The following is a 20,269-nucleotide window of genomic DNA, read 5'->3' on the forward strand; positions in this document are numbered from 1 at the left end:
ATCTCCTCTTTGACCTCCTGGAGGCTAGAGGCTGGAATTCTATCTTCATCTGCGCGTACACCGAGATCTATTACCACTTCGCCGTCGTCCTCTGCTAAATCGCCGTTAAGAAGCTCATCATTGTTCTGCTTCCACTTTTCAATCACCTCACACTTGGTAGTGAGTAGGTCGCCGTCCAGGTCCCTACACATGTCAGCTTGTGGCACATAGCCTTTGCGGGAACTATTCAGCTTCTTGTAGAACTTTCGTGTGTCATTCGCACGGTACAGCTCCTCCATCGCCTCGCGATCTCAATCTTCCTGCTGGCGCTTCTTCTTTCATACACCAAGCTTCGCCTGTTCCTTGCGCATCGGTAGCGCTCTACGATCGCCCTTGTTCGGTGTTTCTTCTCGCTCGTACTGCATTCTTCTCTCCACCAACTGTTTGCACTCGTCGCTAAACCAGTCGTTTCTCCTGTTCGGAGCTAGTGAAGCAAGTAACGCTACAGCAGTACAAACTATGGCTGAAGTTGGTCCCTTCAGTTATCTTCAAGAGTAGCTGTGCTAAGCTGCTCTTCAGTTGGCAATGTTGCTTCCAGCCGCTGCTCGTACTCCCGTGCAACTTCGGCGTCCCGTAGTTACCCAATGTTTGGTCGTGGCGGGCGCACCGTCGAGATTTTTAAGCGCAGGCGACTGAGAATAGTTTACCGTTGATTAGAACGTGGTCGATTTGCTTCGTCGATATCTTTGCGCAGAAAGAAGGTACTTCTAACTACCACTCCTAGCAGATCAGACGCTGTTTCTTATTAAACAGACAACTCGGACGTCTGCGAAGCATTTCCTCTGCGGTCGGAGTATTGCTAACGCGCCAATGATCGTGTCGCACCTTCCCACTTAGCTATTGTCGGATGACAACATTGCCCAAGCATCGCTAACCAGTTGTGTCCATGTTTCAGCTGGTAATCTGTTACATCATATGATTCGTGGAAGCGTGAGATAAGAACTTGTGAGGGCCAGAGGTAAATTTGACGCTCCTTCCAAACTGTCAACTCACCATTTGATTTTGATTTCTCCAGCGTCATACGGCTCTGCATAATTAGTTCCGTTGGAAATCCGTTATCCATCATAATCGGCCACAGCTCGTTTCTTTTCACAGAGTCGTATGACAAACAAACGGTGGGTTTGCAAGTTATACTCCCGGAACTTATCGAGGATCTGTCGCAGGGTAAAAATTTGTTTCGTCGCGGAAACCAACTAGTGCTGGGACTTTTAACCGGATATATTCGTGATCCGGTTATCCGAAGCTATTCGGATACTATTCGGATGTCCGGATATCCGGATACGAGTAATCGAATAGTCAGATATCCGGATATACTATAAATAAATAAATAAATGAATAAATAATTCTCATTAAACTATGATCGGATACAATATCCGGATATCCGGATTTCCGACTACCCGAAAATCCGGATATCCTGTCGGATGATATCCGGATATCCGGTTGATCTGAATTATGGATATTTGTCGAATATCCAAGGTTGGATATCCGGATATTTTAATCCGGATAGTCCCAGCACTAAAACCAACCAGGTATCCACCGACAAATGATTCCGTTAACGGTCTCAATCTGAAGAACATAACTTTGTATGCGGAGTTGAGCAACGTAATGCCTTGAAATTTGCAACAATCCAGTCGATGGTCCTTGTTGTACATTTGGCGTATGAGTTGTTCCAACCAGTCGTTCGCATTTGTTCCTCAGTATGATCTGGTAGATCGCATAGTACAGCCGCTCGCACCCCGCTTCCAGAAGTTCGGCCTGGATATCATTCCTCCCAGCGGCCTTACCATTTTACAGCTTACACCTTTTTACCTCCTCTTGTATAAGTGGCTCCATAGCTTGTTCATCGCTCATAATCCTCATCCTGCTCTTGTTTTGCTCATCTTGCTCCTCACCATTCAATAATGTCTGAAAGTGCTCCTTAAACCTGGCTCCAACTGTCCGTTTATCCGAAAGCCGTTTGCATCCGACACAGTCGTTTCTAGCAAAGTTATCTTCCTTGGTGGCAAGCACCTGCTTCACGTGCTCGTGCTTCTTTCAACGGTGGACTTTTTCTATGGCAGCTCTTGCCTCCCTGTTTCTCTCTCTCTCTCTCTCTCTCTCTCTCTCTCTCTCTCTCTCTCTCTCTCTCTGTTTTGACGCGTAGCCGCAGTAAGCATGCGGCTCCTGGCACAGTTCTTCTCGTCCGCCGCTCTCTGGTACTCAGCATCACAACAGCCATTACGCTGACGTATTATTCTGCTATGCAACTAGGTTTCAACCGCTGTATGTTAAAACGTATCGTCCTCTCTGTGCGAGATTTCAGCACGTTCGACAACCGTGCGCGGATCTTACAAACAATGAAATCATGTCTAGAGTCAATGTTTGGTCCTCGAAAAGATCTTACATCAGGAACATCCGAAAAGAGCCAACCGTCAGTAAGTACGTGGTCGATCTGGGAGCAAGCTTCTCGATTGAGATGTCTCCAGGTATGTTTCCTAATATTCAAATGTGAAAAATAGAAGCTACATATAATCATTCCTCTAGTCGCGGCAAATCAGCCTCATGTCTTTTTTATTGGCTGACGAATGAAAGCTATGCCTTCCAATGACCGGCCGAAAGAGTTCCACCCTCTCTTGGGCACTCATCATACGTTTGTTCAAGCTTTTCATAGAACGCATCTCTGACGTCATCGGATTTGTCGTTTGCCCGTACGTAGGTCTTGAAGAATTTGCGTTAAGACCTCAACACACATATACGGTCATCTACGGGCCTAAGCCGGATGACTCTTGTTTTCTGATTTCGCAGGACTAAAAAACCGACACCCCGTTCCGCTGCTTTGCGTCACTGTAGAAGCTGTGGTACTGTGGTGTGGCACTAGCTCTGCAATTGTCCTATATACTTACAGTTACCTGCAAAACATGTACCCAATAAACAGAAAGGTTATGTTCCGATAGTGGAATTGTTTCGCAGGGCCGAGACTGCACGTTTAAATTGATTTGCTCCAAGAGACAGCGGGCAATGTTAATACCCAAGCTTTCCTTGTTAAAGATGGTTGCCTTTAAATTCGTTACGGTCTAATATCCGCTTTATAGATACAATGAGCACCATAAACACCGAACTAAAAAGTGACCTTGACGCTGCATCCGCTACCGTGTCTTACGACTTCCGCTATGTGGACCACCGAGTTTTTCTCCGAGGACGACTACAACTCTATTTTAGACTCCGTCAATGCCGAAGACGCCGCTCAAACTCTCTCCAACGTATTGGCCTATACTATCGATAGTTACGTTACAAGAAGAGCCAGCATCTTGCGTTTCGAGAGCCGTGGCAAACGAGAAAACTTCGGCAGTTAAAATTTGAAAAGAATTTTTTCACTATGTGAAAATCAACCACACATACAAAAGTGTGGCGAAACGATGCTTTCTTCGATATCAACACGACTTACAGAGAAAGCTCAAAATTCTTCCCAAGCAGTTTTGGAAGTTCGTCAATCAACAGCGACATGCAGATGGAGCTATGCTGGAAATTAGCATTGGATGTGGGCAAGTATCGTGGTTCGTGGAATCACTTCGCTATGTGCTGTTGCCAAACTGTACAAGCTTGTCATCATGAAGCACCGAAATGTTTTTATGAGCACTGATTAACAATGGTTCACAGCAAGTAGCTCCACCACCACTAATTTTCTTTGTCTCACTTCGTACATCAGTGACAGTATGACAGACGAATGTCATTTACATCGACTTGACAGCTTGCTTCGATAAACTTAGCCATCGCATGGCCGTCGCAAAACTTGAAAAAATTTGGATTCAACGGGAATCTTCACCTAATCGTTTCTTACCGGTTGCCATCTAACCGCTACTATTAGGGATAACCAATCCTTTTGTTTTAACGGTACGTCTGAAATACCGCAGGGAAGTCACTTAAGACCGCTTATCTTCCTGCTCTATGACGTGAACCCAGTTATTAAAGGGCCACAGCTATCTTACACGGATGACCTCAAACTTTACCTATAAGTTCGTAAGTTCTTATTGACATCAAATGGCCTGATTCTACTAAAATTCGAACCCACGACTATCCGCTTGACAATGCAGATTCTGTGACCTTGCGGCCATGCAGCTCCCATAGGGCATTATTTACCGAAGACGTTTTGCAAGGCCGCATAGACTGCCCCTCTCTCTTGGAGCAAGTAAATTTAAACGTGCTATCTCGTGCCCTGCGAAACAATAGGGGTCTTCACATCGAGCTCGTATACGAATACCCAGCCGTAAACTGTGTATCTTCCATTACTCGTCAATGGAGGTGAGTATTTTTACGGCTGGGTATTTGTTTACGAGCTCGACATGAATACCCATAATGTTGTATTCCCGTTTCGTTATATGTATTTACACTCTGAAGATATTGTTATTGTTAGCTTTAAGTTACACCATTGAAGCACCTGCTTGCACGTTGGTGAATAGACCAAATAGATAAAATAAACAAATAAACAAGTCTAATTTTCACTTTTACAGCTACAATTAACAAAGATATTCCCCTATGTCAAAAATAACAATTAAACCTTAAGAACCTCATTCCAATTTAGTGTTTTGTTTTGAACACCGTTGTCATGATATGAATGTTAAAGCGCAATTGTTCGGAACTTTTGTTCGTATCTTTTCACCAATGCTTTGCAACTATGCCAAACAACCCCCTCCTAAAGGATTCACCACAAAAACCTCGTTTCCAGCTGCTTTCACGCTGGTGCTGGAAAAGCTGGTGAAAATTAAAATGAAAAACTTGAAACTTTTCTGCTTCTGCAAACAGCAATATTGTACACTCAGCGTCGCGTCCTATTGTGTAAGTGCAAAGAATGTTCGTGAAAATGCTGCCACTTGCAGGGTGTCGATTGCTATTTTGCCACAGCAAAACTCAATCTTCGGCGTCACCTCTCGCCCGTGAGAATGGCCCGGGGGATGCGTGCTGTTTGCAGCTGATGTCTTATTTCCTGTTTTGTTTGCTTTACTCTCTTTCCAGATACCCGAAGCCGGGCACGAAGAATCCCACAATCACGCTAAAAGTTGCAGACTTGGCAGATCCCAAGAGCATACGGACGCGCGAACTAACGCCGCCACCGATCTTGTTAAATCAGTAAGTGAATCCTTTTCGTGCGAGTAGCTTTTTTTTATGTTTTCCGAAGCTTCCGTAACGTAAGCCACCTGAGAAGGTTTCGTGCTGTTTTGTACGGGATTATACCCAGCCTGGGTGACTCGTGGTCAGCTATACACTCTCTGTTTGGTTACAGAAGCAAGAGCTACAACAAGATTAAGAAGCAACAAACTTGATTTGATCTGAACAAGGAAAATCCGATTCGAAATAGCGGGGTTTTATTTTTGAATCAGAAAGCGAGTAAAAAGTAATTTTTATTCAATTTGGGTTGTAACCCTTCAGGTGTATTATCCAAAATGAAGATCTGTTTAATATAGATGTTCTAGAAAAACTCTGCAATCTGGTGCAGTAGACCAGTTTTGCTTTCTCTATTCTAAAAACCCCATTCAAAGTGTCTCTAAAACCATTAGTTCAGCTGGCACTAACCAGTTTCCCAATATTTTCTTAGCTGCACTACTCCACCATAGTGAAAGAACTTTTACCAATGCATTTGTTAGTCGTTGAAACTTAATAATATATGTGAACTTTGACACATTTCTATCGAAACTAACTTTGTAACTCACAACGAATCCAGGAAGCAAATCACTCTCAACTATTGACATTACAATGAGCATAACTTTTCTCACCAGATAGAGGAAAACTCCCACCGAAAATGTTATCGAATATTTCTAACAAAGTTGTGCATTCTCGCCCCATCATATCATTGGAAATTTTCATGTCATTGTTGAAACCAACTTTATGCTTACTAAGCAGCATCGTCTAAAATTTTTTCTTGCTTCTCGCTTTGCTTTCTTCTTACAGGGAACACTATTTCACCAGTGCCGCTTGGGTATCGCAAACTGAAGTGAGCGTAGTTTGGATGAACCGACCGCAGAATCTGTCGGTCGTAACGCTGTGCAAAAGTCCGATGTGGTACTGTCAGGAGGTAATCGATCGTACAGTTTATTTGCTAGCGTAATTTCCTTCCATACATCATGGACTGCATTTCGAACCATTTGGTGAACCACAAAATAAAAACGCCTTCCCGCGAGAATCGAAAAGTTTGACATTCTTTGCAGAAACGCAGTCGTTGTCAAATAATGTGCATTGATTTTTGTTGTGGATTCGAGAAAAAGTTATGGCTATATTCATAGCTCAACCCGATCAGTCAAAAATATCAGGATTATAACAAATCTTAATATTTTGTTACGAACTTTTTGTATCAACTTGTGTTCAAAACTTGTTCCTGTTAATAGTTTAAATACCAAAATTCCTATCAAAACTACTTAATGATTATTACAGTACATAGCAAGTTTTTTTGATTATTTTTGTTTGAGCGAAACACTACACAATAGGCTGTCGATGTTGAAAAAGTCAAGTTCTCAATTGAAAGATAATGTTATTTATAGTATTTTTGTAGAACATTTCGACTTTCTAAAAAGTTGTTTTCAGGTTGCCCAAGCTTGATTTATGAAAAAATGACTTTTTCTAGGTACAAAACCACTCTTTTGCATATTTTTCAACTCTGTTCGATTCCCACATTTTTCCATATATTTTTTTTATTTTTGTAAGGTTGCATGGTTTGGTTTAGCAACGCATTCAATTCTTTGACACAAAGAGCCCATTGAACATCGTAGAAAAGTGAATTTTGCTCATAATTTTTAGATAAAACCCTTCAAAACACATATAAAATAATTTTGATCAAGAACTGAAATTTTTACTGCAAAGCGGGACCCAAGACGAAAATAAGAAAAGATCCTAGATATCTTATCGGGGGGGCTGATATATTGGCGTTTTTACATGTGATGGAAAACTGAGCATTTTTACAAAAATGCTACTATTCTGCCGTGTTTGTGCGATAAATTGAATAGTGATTCAAAAGTAAATTATAACCATAAGGTATGTTCGGAGAAGTTTCAGGATATCTTAAAATGCATCTTTTAATGTAGAAATGACAGAGTGAGACAAAAAATTTACTTTTTAGTCAGATTAAGACGCAAGCAAAAAACAAGAAACTTTGCCGAAGACATCATGTTTGCATCTCGTACATATTACGTGCAACATAAAATTTTCTATTGAAAGGCACCAAAAATCACAATTTTCGTTCTAACTTTTTTCGCAGATTTCCAGAATTTTTAAACCTTCGACTAAGTTATCAGCCATCCAAAAATGCATTTGTTTTCTAAACATTGTTATTTTCTATCTTCCCAAATAAAACAGTTATTCGACGTATTTGTAAAAGTGCATAGTTTTCCATCACATATAAAAATGCCAAAATCTCAGCCCCCGATAAGATATCAAGGATCTCTTTTCATGTAAATTTTCGTCATGAATTCCGCTTCGCAGTGAAAACTTCAGTTTTCGATCAAATTTTTTTTATTTGTGTTTTGAAGGGTTTTATCTAAAAATTATGGGAAAAATTAATTTTTCTATGATGTTTAATGGGCTATGTGAGTCAAATAATTGAATGCGATGCTGAACTACACGATGCAAAATATTCAAAAACAACCTCACAAGAATTAAAAAATATATCGAAAAATGTGGGAATCGAACAGCATTGAAAAAAGTGCAAAAGAGTGATTTTGTAGCTTAAAAAAGTCAGTTCATAAATCACGTTTGGGCAACCTGAAAACAATTTTTTAGAAAGTCGAAATGTTCTACAAAAATGCTATAAATAACATTATCTTTCAATTAAGGGCTGAGCACACTTACTTTTTCAACATCGATTTTTTTGGGACACCGTACTACACACGCATTGGGCGTAGTAAATTGACTATTTTTCACGACAGGAGAATTTTTTTAGGGTGAAGAACAATTTTTTGAAAAGCCCCATGAATTTGGTATACACTTTATTCAAAGCATTGTAGCTCAACAAACTTTGTATTGTAAACATTCATTGAAAACTGCTTAAAAGCGAGCTTTGTAAAAAAAATAACAACACGAAATTATATGTTATGTAAATATTTTAGAAAAGCCTGTTCAACTCATCGTCATTGCGGATTTCCGACTGCAGATGCCGCGGAATGTTTCTCATTTTATTATCTCTAGCCGCGTTTCCCGCCAATTCTAGCATTTTTGCAGCAAATTCTTCGATTACAGCCACTGTATACCTACTCCAGTACCAACGCGCAAAATTTTCATTATTCAGTAATTAGTAAATTTGACCGGAATTGAAGCCCAGTACGAGATGAACGAGACTTTGTCTTTCCTTGGACTTTGCCTCTTTTGCCACGACCAGACATTGCACACTGGGCAAGGAATGAAATCTAGCAGAACGAAATTATTAGCGCTCTTAGGGTTTGACCAATCGGTTTCCGATTTTCTACAAAGTTTCTCGGTATAGTTAGGGCTTCAATTTGAATGTTTGACTTAGTTCGGAATTTACCTACGAAGGTGGCGTGGCGATGGCAACTTTTTTCCCTTACACGTAGAGCTTTGCGGTTTTCGACAAAGTTTAGATCTCTAAATTCTATATAACTTCACAGAATATACAAAATTTCTAACTCTTCAAGTTTCAGGGATGTAAGAGTTTTTTTTTTTAAATTTGTCTGAATTTCACGATTTCTTTTGACAATTTTATGAATCCACTCAAGTTATTTTCTTACAAATTTTTTCTCGATAAAAATTTTAAAATTACGTCATTTTCATCTGAGTACAAAAGTTCTTTGAGTACTTTGAGGGAAAATATTACATAAATATGAAAAAGTACACAATTTTGTGAAATAGATATCTTATTGGTTAGCAAGTATTAGCAAACCACGATCTTTTCTAAAAATTGTCCATCGAAAAATCTTTATTTTCTGTAATTTTAGAATATGCTTTTTTTGTGTTTTTGTGATATATCAATATAACCATAGTTATCACGTAAAAATACAATTGTTATGTGTTTGTTGCATGGGCTACACAGTCCAGCACTCTGGTACTCTATCCAATCGATTTACTTCAACATAGTTTCTCGATGTAATAGGAGCTTTAATTTCACATTTAGTTATGCTCGCGATTTGGCCATCGAGATGGCGTTTCGATGCCAACACTAATGTCGCTTAGTGCCCAGAAACCATGTATTTGAAGTTGTAAAACAGCGTTGGTGGAACTGACTTCTGCTTTGAAAAAGGAAATGGTTTTGAAAGTAACTCATTTTATTACTATTAGCAACGTTTTGGCGAGAAGCAGAAAAATAATAACTACTTCAATTAAATAATTTTAAGGCGCTACTGACACCGGCATGTTTGTTCAATTTATCGTCATTGCGGATTACAATAAGTACGAAAACGAGGGCGAACGGGGAGCGCTACCGATGCGCACGAAACAGGTAAAAATCCGTTTCAAAGAAGAAAAAGCGCCAGCAGGAAGATCGAGATCGCGAGGCCATGGAGGAACTGTACCGTGCAAATGACACACGAAAGTTCCACGAGATGCTGATCAGCTCCCGCAAAGCTCCGTGCCACATGCCGATATGTGCATGGACGGCAACCTTCTCACGGACAAGTGTGTGGTGATTGAAAGGTGGGAGCAGTACTACGGAAGCACCTCAATGGCGATGTAGCAAAGGACGACAACGAAGTTGTAGTAGATCTCGGTGTACGCGCAGATGACGACAGAATTCCAGCCCCTGACCTTCATGAGCGTTAAAAGGCAATCGGCCGGCTGAAAAACAACAAAGCAGCTGGAGCTGACCAACTCTCCAGCGAGATGTTGAAACACGGTGGCCAGTCACTGGCTAAGGCGCTACTTTGGGTTATTGCCAAGATTTGTGAGGAGGAGTTAGTACCGAAGGAGTGGTAGGAGGGTGAAGTGTGCCCCAATCATAAAAACGGCGGCATGTTGGATTGCTGCAACTGTACAATAACACTGCCGCCTACAAGGTACTCTCTCAAATTCTTTGCCGTCGACAATCACTGTTTGCGAGGGAGTTCGTGGGGCAATACCAAGCGGGATTCATAGGTGCCCGCGCCAAAATGGACCAAATACTCGCGGTACGGCAGGTCCTACAGGAATGCCGTGAATATAATGTGCCCACAGCGTTTTACACAATCGATCGAGACCAGCTATGGCAGATTATGCACTATTACGGTTTCTCGAATAAACTGTCACGCTTGGTCAAGTCGACGGTGGAACGGGTGATGTACGTAGTTCGAGTTACGGGGACACTCTCAAGCCCCTTCGAATCTCGAAGGAGGTTACGGCAAGGTGATGGATTATCGTGCTTGCTAGTCAACATCGCTTTGGAAGGTGTGATAGCTTTTTGGCATCGCCAATGACATTGATATTGTAGCACAAACACTTGAGAAGATGACGGAGACGTACATCAGACTGAAGGCTGAAGCCTGACGAATTGAACTGGCCATAAACGCATTGAAGACTAAGTACATGAGAGGAAGAGGCTCTAGAGAAGACAGTATCAACCGCCCACCACGAATTCAAATTAGCGGTGATGAAATCTAGGTGGTAGTCGAGTTCGTGTACCTGGGCTCACTGGTGACTGCTGACAACGACACCAGCAGAGAAATTCGTCGACTTATGGCAGGAAATCGTGCTTACTTCGGACTCCGCTCGAGTGAAATCCGCCACCGCATGGAGTTAACCATCTACAAAACACGGATCAGACCAGAAGTTTTCTACGGTCACGAAACTTGGACCATGTTTGTAAATGACCAACGCGCCCTTGGAGTTTTCGAATGGCAGGTGCTGCGTACCTTCTGTGGTGGAGTGCAGATGGAAGATGGATCATGGCGGAAGCCGATAAATTTGGATAATTGGGTCCTAAAGCTATACCAGTTTTTATATATTAATTGAAAAAGATGCCTTTTCAGAAAAAAAAAACGTGATTAAAAAAATTGGTCTTTTACTTGTTTCACCACGTATCGTTTTTCTTCTTTCAGTGTTTTCGGTTTGCGATACATTTTTAAGGTTGTTGCGATACTTTAAACTCAAGAAGTGAGAATGAAACTGGTAAACCTGTAGGACCCAATTGGATATCAAATCTGCCTATCTGGAAACATGTTCAAAAATCTGGATGATCCAGATAAGTCTAAACACCTGAGAACACTGGTTGTCGTAAAAACCATACAAACACATTATATTTGAAATCGCCGCCTGCTTCGCTGCGACTTACCGCAGCTCTACTTGCACTTTTCAGTGAATCATCCTCTTGCAACAGTGATCGGATAGACAATAAAGACTAAACTTATGCTAGGTTTTAATACGTGATTACTGAGAGTAATACTTCCAGTACTTGTGTCATTGTGCCCTCGAGCGACCAAAACAACAACAATAGGTGTTTCAGTTTGATTTAGACTGAGACTGAAAGTGTCGCCTAATATTTGGCCTTGTTTTCATTTCTGATTGGCCAAAAGAAGCATTTTTGTCAAACGGCTCTACATTTTTCAATAGCACAATAGTTGAGGGGTAAAATCACAATGTTTCGCATTTCGGTGGACTAGCATAGCTAATTTCTCAAACAATTGCCGGAATATATATAAAAGTCATTCCATACGAAGTGACAACGAAAAAGCATGAACTTGGCATCGACCATTACGGATTTGGCTCAAAGTTGGGGGAATTATTCATCTAGGTTCAATTTGTAAAATCTCAATGTTGGTGTCGATATAACTTTTAATGAAATAATTAATTCTTGGGACATAATTGAGAGAAAAATGGCAACACTGCTGCGAAAAGAAAAAAATATTGTTGGATTCCTTGATTGGTAGAACAACCCTAAAAATCATTTGTTGGTTTGTTCTTTGGGTTAGAAAGTTAATAGACATTTGCTAATAATTATGATTGTTTGATATAAAATGGAGAAATTTAATACTTGTTTGGTAAAAATGGTATATCACGAGATTGACTCATATTATTTCAGAGTGATAGGGGAACTGCTCCATTATTCATCTCATTAAGCCGATATTCATTGAACAAATAAGCTAAATATGCTTACGTACTCTTATGGAATCGTTTAGCATTGTATATTTGGTAAAATTAGCTAGATTTATCCTGAATTTTGTAAAACAAACCATTTTTCACAACGCTTCCATATCCATTTCAAAACTTGAATCACTGCTCAATTATTCATCTCACGATGCCCCTGAATTCATCACACTGTTAATCATGAATGAATCACATTATAAACACATCACATTATAACGTCGTAGTAGTTACCTAGACATCCGCTGCAGTTGTTAACGTGCAAAATAGGTAACCTAGGAAACCACTACAGTGCTGTAGATTTGTGTCAATTATGTCGGAATAATTCAACATTTTCAGTATGATTTTTTCGTATTAACAGAAACTGATTTGGCAACTCTTGATTTTCTTCAACGCAGTGAAAACAGATAAGAATACATACGGTTGAAATTTAGGAATTATAGAAATTCATCTCATATAATTCTGCTAATTCAAGCTTGTTTTAGGAAATTTAAGGTGAACATTTCAAGGATTAAAGTATTCTTAGTGTAGTGAGTGATTGTGTTTAGTGATTAAAATAAAAAGTGGTCCGCTAGTGATGAAAAAAAACGTTGGTTGGCTGCTGAACGAGTCCCGTTGTAGCCGTATAGAACGATGCGCGGATTTTGTTTTCTGAGGTAGGTGATTGAATTAAGTGAGTTTTCGAGTGCAGATGCCCGACTATAATATCAAATTAGTGCTTTTAAGTGAGTTTTTGAGGATTATTCTTTATGAGGAATCTAAAGTGAACTGAGAAGAATCCATTCCGTGGATTAGAAAATATGCGTTTTTTCCTATTTTCAGTTGTGTTTACATGTTGAATGAGATGAATATACGGGCTGAGATGAATAATGGAGCAGTTCCCCTAATTGTTTCTTACGTGAAATTTTTCAAGGAACACGACGAAATTATCAAATTCAAAGTAGAAATGGTAGCACTTCCCGACAAATGTAAATTTAGTTTTCAAATAGAAAAATAATATATCTGGCAACACTTCCGGTCAAAAGTTAGATTTATTCTGAATTTTTTAGTTTTTTTTTTTCAAATTATCTTTCAGTATTTTGCGGACATCTTGCGTATAAGAATTGTGAGAAAAAGAATAAAGAAAGTTTGAACAAAAAATGCCTGACATTGCGACAAAGAGGGGTCCCACAGAGGGGGGTATTCCAAACGATACCAAATTTGGGATCTTTTCATAGCACACAACAGTAAGCAAACCATTCCGAATTGTGCTCTCGTCGTGTTCGGTCGCAATTTCATTTCGATCTCGATAGTGCCGACCAGTTAATCGCTTTCAAGGTCACCGTGCATTGTATTGCGTGTGCACTGCTGCTCGTTGCCGTCGTCTATTGAAGACAAAAAAACGCATCATCGCCTATTGCTACCGTACGCCACAGACTGTACGTTGTGTCGCTACTGCGAGAGATCCAGTACCCGGCGTACTGCTGTACTGGTGTACTGTACTGGTACTGGTACTGGTACTGATACTGGTACTGGTACTGGTACTGGTACTGGTACTGGTGGGCTGTACTGGTGCTGCTGTGTGGCTGGAGCGGCTGCAGCTTTTGCTACCGGACTCTTGTGTGAAGGACTGGAGATTGGCATCGCCCGTGCGCTGATTGCGGTGGAGAGCGGCTGCAGAAGATTAGTAGTTTTTTTTTCTTGGTTTTTTTTTTCTACAATATTATTTGTTGATTGGCATTTTGCGTGTGTGGCTTACGCGTCCAACATGGACGACGAACGCGGGGATGAAAACCCGCTCGTTCTACCGCCTAGCCCTCCCGGATACAAAGTTCCAAGGGTTAAGAATGGAACACCGCAGGAAGCTACCCATCGGCTTAAGCAGTATCCGGAGGGCAAAGCTGGTATTGGGGCTGTATTTCTCCGGCCGAAAGTGGAAGCATTGAACACAATGCAAATATGTAAAGATCTGGCACGGTTTACAGCCGTGACTGAAATTACCAAAGTACGCCCGAATAAGCTGCGTGTTTTGGTGTCCGACCTCAAGCAAGCAAACGAGATTGCTGATTGTGAGCTTTTCACGCGGGAGTACCACGTGTACATTCCAGCTCGCGTAGTTGAGATTGACGGTGTGGTCAGCGAATCGAGTCTGACTGTCGAGGACCTGTTGAAGGCTGGAAAAAGCCTTTTCAAGGATTCTAGCCTTGAACCTGCCAAGATACTTGAATGTAAGCAATTACATTCAGTATCGCTCGACAAGGCTGTAAAAACTTACACCCCTTCAGACTCTTTTCGCGTGACTTTCGCCGGGTCTGCTCTGCCGAGCTATGTGCTCGTGAACAAGGTGCATCTGCCCGTGCGCTTGTTTGTACCGCGGGTAATGAATTGCCTCAAGTGCAAACAGTTGGGCCATACGGCCTCCCACTGTGGCAATAAAGCACGTTGTGACAAGTGCGGAGATCAACATGCGGATGACGCCTGTAATAAGGGTGCTGAAAAGTGCCTTTATTGTGGGCAGACTCCGCATGAGCTGTCTGCATGTCCCGCGTACAAACAGCGCCAAGACAAGATCAAGCGGTCTCTGAAAGAGCGCTCTAAGCGCACTTTCGCAGAAATGCTCAAATGCCGCTGCCACCAAACTGGTTTCCCCGAATCTCTTCGAGGTCTTGCCACCTATGAGTCTGATTCTGACGATTCAGTTGGGGAATCTTCTTTTGTTGAACCCGGGAAATCTAGGAAGAGGAAAAACCTTTCTTCTCCTAGGCTTCCTAGGAAAGGACAGAGAACGTCTCCATCTGAAGTGACTGATACTAAGAAACAAAAAAGTGCTGTAGAAAATCCGAAGCAAACTCCTCCGGGATTGGCAAAATTGAATTCAAATAAGGAGTTTCCGGCACTTCCAGGAACATCAAAAAACCCAACTGTTCCTTCTTTTTCGTCCAAGATTCATCCAGAATCTGGACTGCTGAAGATTTCATATATTGTTGACTGGATTTTTGAAAATTTCAACATAACTGATCCTCTTAAAAGTCTCCTGCTGGCTCCTCAAAATTGATTCATTTAAAGTTTTGATTAATAAGCATAAATGCGATGCATTTTCCCTCTGTGAAACTTGGCTAACTTCAAATGTAGATCTTAGCTTCCATGATTTTAATATAATTCGCCTCGACCGAGACACCCCTTACGGAGGAGTACTTCTAGGGATAAGGAAGTGCTATTCCTTCTATCGTATTAACCTCCCAGGCGTCGAAGCTGTCGCATGTCAAATGACAATACAAGGTAAAGAGCTTTGTATTGCCTCAATATATATTTCTTTCAGAGCACAGGTTGGGCAACGGCTGCTCTTTGATTTAATAGAACTTCTTCCCTCGCCACGTTTGATTTTGGGAGATTTTAACTCTCACGGCGTGGCTTGGGGATCCCCTTCTAATGATAACCGTTCCTCTTTGATCTATAACCTCTGCGACGACTTGACAATATTAAACAACGGGGATATGACACGCGTTCCGAAACCTCCAGCGCGCCCCAGTGCTTTAGATTTATCTTTATGTTTATGTTTATGGGTGAACATCGCTACGGTTGGATTGCATATGGAAGGTAGTCCTTGATCCCCACGGTAGCGATCATTTGCCTATTCAAATTTCAATTGATAATGGATCAACTCGCACGCGATCAGTTGATATTCCGTATGACCTCACACGGAATATCGATTGGAAATTATACGAGGAAATGATATCAGAAGCTGTCGAGTCGATTCAACATCACCCACCACTTGAAGAATACAACCTCCTCGCGGGCTTGATTCTCGACGCCGCGTTGCAAGCCCAAACGAAGAGATATCCCGGCGTGACGATCAAAGAACGGCCTCCCACTCCGTGGTGGGACAAAGAGTGCTCCGATGTCTACACGGAAAAATCCGACGCGTTTAAGGCCTTTTTTTGGGTGAAAGGTCAACCCGACGACTTTGAGCGGTATTTGGAGCTTGAGACCAAGTTCAAAAGCTTGGTCCGAGCAAAGAAACGTGGATATTGGCGCCGGGTCGTAAACGAAACGTCGAAGGAGACATCGATGAGCACTCTTTGGAACACAGCCCGAAGAATGCGAAATCGTATAACGGTCAACGAAAGCGAGGAGTCTTCAAGTCGTTGGATATTTGATTTTGCCAGGAAAGTATGTCCGGACTCTGTTCCTGCGTAAAAATTTGTTCGCGATACGTCTCCGGGCCACGATGCGATAGAATCACCTTTTACGATGGCAGAATTTTCAGTTGCCCTCCTGTCCTGTAACAATAACGCGCCTGGGTTAGATAGAATCAAATTCAACTTGTTGAAGAGTCTACCCGGCAATGCCAAGAGGCGCTTGTTGAACTTGTTCAATAAGTTTCTGGAGCAGGATTGGAGGCAAGTGAAGGTGATCGCCATCCAAAAACCGGGAAAACCAGCTTCTGATCACAACTCTTATAGGCCGATTGCAATGCTATCCTGTATCCGGAAATTGATGGAGAAAATGATACTCCGTCGTTTAGACCATTGGGTCGAATCAAACGGTCTACTATCAGATACTCAATGGCTTCCGCCGTGCCAAAGGAACGAATGACTGTCTTGCGTTGCTTTCTACAGATATTCAGCTAGCCTATGCTCGCAAAGAACAAATGGCATCTGTGTTCTTGGACATTAAGGGGGCTTTTGATTCCGTTTCTATTGACATTCTTTCGGGCAAACTTCACCGACAAGGATTTTCACCAACAATTGAACATGAACAATTTTTTGCATAATTTGTTGTCCGAAAAGCATATGCATTTTACGCATGGCGATTTGGCAATTTTTCGTATTAGCTACATGGGCCTTCCCCAGGGCTCATGCTTAAGCCCCCTTCTTTACAATTTTTATGTGAATGACATTGACGCATGTCTGGCAAATTTATGCACGATAAGACAACTTGCAGACGACAGCGTGGTCTCTGTTACAGGAGCCAAAGCTGCCGATTTGCAAGGACCATTGCAAGATACCTTGGACAATTCGTCTGCTTGGGCTTTACAGCTAGGTATCGAATTCTCTCCGGAGAAGACTGAGATAGTAGTTTTTTCTAGGAAGCGCGAGCCTGCTCAGCTCCACTTACAGTTAATGGGTGAAACGATTTCTCAGGTTTTGGTACACAAATATCTTGGTGTCTGGTTCGATTCGAAAGGCACCTGGGGATGTCACGTTCGGTATTTGATGAAAAAATGTCAACAAAGAGTGAATTTTCTCCGGACAATTACTGGATCATGGTGGGGCGCCCACCCAGGAGACCTCATAAGGCTTTACCAAACAACGATATTGTCGGTGCTTGAGTACGGGTGTTTCTGCTTCCGCTCCGCTGCAAACACCCATTTAATCAAGCTGGAACGATTGCAGTATCGTTGTTTGCGTATTGCCTTAGGTTGCATGCATTCGACCCATACGATGAGTTTGGAAGTTTTGGCGGACGTTCTCCCATTAAAAGACCGCTTTTGGGATCTGACTACTCGTATTCTCATCAAATGTGAGGTTTTGAACCCCTTGGTAATTAAAAATTTCGATAGGCTAGTTAAACTTAATTCTCAAACCCGTTTCATGACTGTGTATTTCAATCACATGTCTCAAAGTATAAATCCTTCCTCGTACACCTCCAATCGTGTCAACTTATCAGATACTTCTGTTTCTACTGTGTTTTTCGATACATCCATGATGGAAGAAACTCGTGGAATCCCGGATCATTTACGCGTGCAGCAGATCCCTAAAATATTTTATAACAAATATAAAAACATCAACTGCGACAATGCGTTTTATACTGATGGATCACTTCTCAACGGATCCACTGGCTTCGGTATCTTCAACAATAATTTTACCGCCTCCTACAAGCTCGATAATCCTGCTTCTGTTTACGTCGCAGAATTGGCTGCAATTCAGTATACCTTAGGGATTATTGAAAAAATGCCCACGGACCATTACTTCATCTTTACGGACAGTCTCAGTTCTATTGAGGCTCTCCGATCGATGAAGGATGTAAGGCACTCTCCGTATTTCCTGGGGAAAATACGGGAACATCTGAGTGCTTTATCCGAAAAATCTTCTCAGATTACCTTAGTGTGGGTCCCTTCTCATTCCGGGCAATGAGAGAGCGGACACTTTGGCTAAGGTGGGCGCAACTAACGGTGATATTTATAACAGACCAATTGCCTACAATGAATTTTTAAAACTTTCACGTAAGAGTACACTTGTCAACTGGCAGGCCTCGTGGGATAAGGGAGAACCGGGGAGGTGGCTACACAGCATCATCCCCAAGGTTTCCATCAAACCTTGGTTTCGGGGGTTGGATGTAGGACGAGATTTCATTCGCATGATGTCTCTAGGTTTGGGTGTGTGCTGAATTCTGCGGCGCCAGATCTCTACTTTTGGATACCCTCAGGGCCCGAGGAATACAGCCCTATGTGCCAGTTCGTGATATTCTCGCTCAGCGAAACTTGCCATACATGCTACATGTTTATAGCTACTTGAAGAGCATCAAGGTGCCAATTTAACAGCGAAACAAAAAAAAACATGTTAGTTTTAGTATTAGATTTAGTTTCAGCTCGTAGTCGGCAGCGAGGGTAAAGAATTTGCCTTTAGATTATAAGATATTCTAGACCATGAGGCATTAGATTTAATTGGCTCCGTAAAACATTAATTTGTATTGTGCCGTGTCAAATAAATGTTGTGTGAACAAAAAAAAAAACAGTAAGCAAACCTTCTATGAAAGTAAAACTGATAAACAACAGTTGATTTTGTTACTTAATGATGTCAGTGAGTAACATTCTGTAAAACAATGTAAAATCCATTTTGCTGTCAACACTTCTATCTCAGAAAGAATGAAAACATTGTCCAAGTGATTGCAATCGTTTCTCACTTCCGATAATAATCTCGCGATTCTTCTCTCTCGTATTCACACACATACTCTATTTTCGAATATTGAACAATCGGTTTGCAGAGCTATCCTGAATTTATCCCAGCAAAAAAATGAATTTATTCACTCATGACGATTATCTCAATCAACTGACAGACGAAGTTTATTATTATTTTTTCATCGATCATCAACATTGCCTACGAGTAAACTTGAGCAGGAAAGTATATTTCGAAGGTAAACAATTTATGTGTAATCAGTACTTGAGCCGAAGAATTGGTTTTATTTCATTTTTTTACAGTTAAAAGAAAAATAAGTGTAGGTCGATTCGAACAAATGCCATTATCAAATGCATACAGAGTAAATGTTACAAATCCTAGCAAATTAGAAGGCACTAGAGCAGCCTTAAGAAATGCTGTTTGCTTGTTAAACACATGTTACTTACCTTTTTTTGCAATTGGATTTCGTATTTCGAACCACATTTAAAGTTGAAAATTAAATAAGATGATTTCCATTTTGTGGTCTTTTTTGGAGAATGTGGTGTATACTTCTATGCTAAAAGACGGCAAATTTCGTTACAGTTATTTGTTTTACGTCCATCAAGAATCCATTACAAGCCCATTAGCAGCCAGACAGGCGTACATGCCATTCATATAAACCACAAGCGTTATCATACAGACGGCAAAACACGCCCACAAAGCTAACACAATCAAATCAAAATGGAACATATAAAATTCAATTTCAATCATGCTTTCGAATCCGACGTAGACCCTGGTAGACTAACTCACGGTCAAACTGGTTTTTGGTACAGAAAACGAATCTAGTAAGGCCTTTGTCGGATTGTTGCTGTCAAGACCAGGTTTGCAAATTACCATTGCTGTTTTTTTTTTAATTTGTCGGCCTCTGTTCTCCGAAAAACAGGCACCCTTTCTGAGGCCATGTTCGCCCCGAAAATTAGAAAGCTGCATTACTCAAAACTTTCCATTCAAGCACGTCCTCAATCGAGCTAAACGAGCTAGACGAAGCGGACTTTTCCCAGCTGTGAAATTGAAACAATAAATCTCAATTTTCACACTGGTAAGCGGTAAATTTCAACTGCAAATCTGCCTGAGGATACGGCAGCGTTCAGAGTTTTTTGACCAGCTTACGACACCCAGGTTCGCATGAAAATCCAACTAAACGCTAACCTGTTTCTCTCAATTATTTTGAATCTGAAACGAAAACTGCTCTAGAATGCTTACTTTTCTCGTAGAAAATAGCTTTGGTTGGAACGCTATGAAAAGGTAATGCAGTATTGGTCACTTGCAGTTAAAAAAATGTATAAACG

At 41.2% G+C, this 20,269-nt stretch overlaps 1 protein-coding gene across 7 annotated transcripts in view; it reads left to right on the top strand.

The window, feature by feature from the left end:
* LOC129730320 (prolyl endopeptidase FAP) overlaps nucleotides 1-20,269 on the top strand; it is a 343,985-nt gene that overhangs the window by 281,984 nt on the left and 41,732 nt on the right. For all 7 annotated transcript variants that reach the window (XM_055689577.1, XM_055689578.1, XM_055689579.1 and 4 more), the window contains 2 exons: nucleotides 5,029-5,142; nucleotides 5,962-6,085. In XM_055689577.1, coding sequence (XP_055545552.1) covers nucleotides 5,029-5,142; nucleotides 5,962-6,085 — 238 coding nt within the window. The remainder of the gene's footprint in view (nucleotides 1-5,028; nucleotides 5,143-5,961; nucleotides 6,086-20,269) is intronic.

Source organism: Wyeomyia smithii, chromosome 3 (genome assembly GCF_029784165.1).
Source record: "Wyeomyia smithii strain HCP4-BCI-WySm-NY-G18 chromosome 3, ASM2978416v1, whole genome shotgun sequence".
Taxonomy (NCBI): Eukaryota; Metazoa; Arthropoda; class Insecta; order Diptera; family Culicidae; genus Wyeomyia; species Wyeomyia smithii.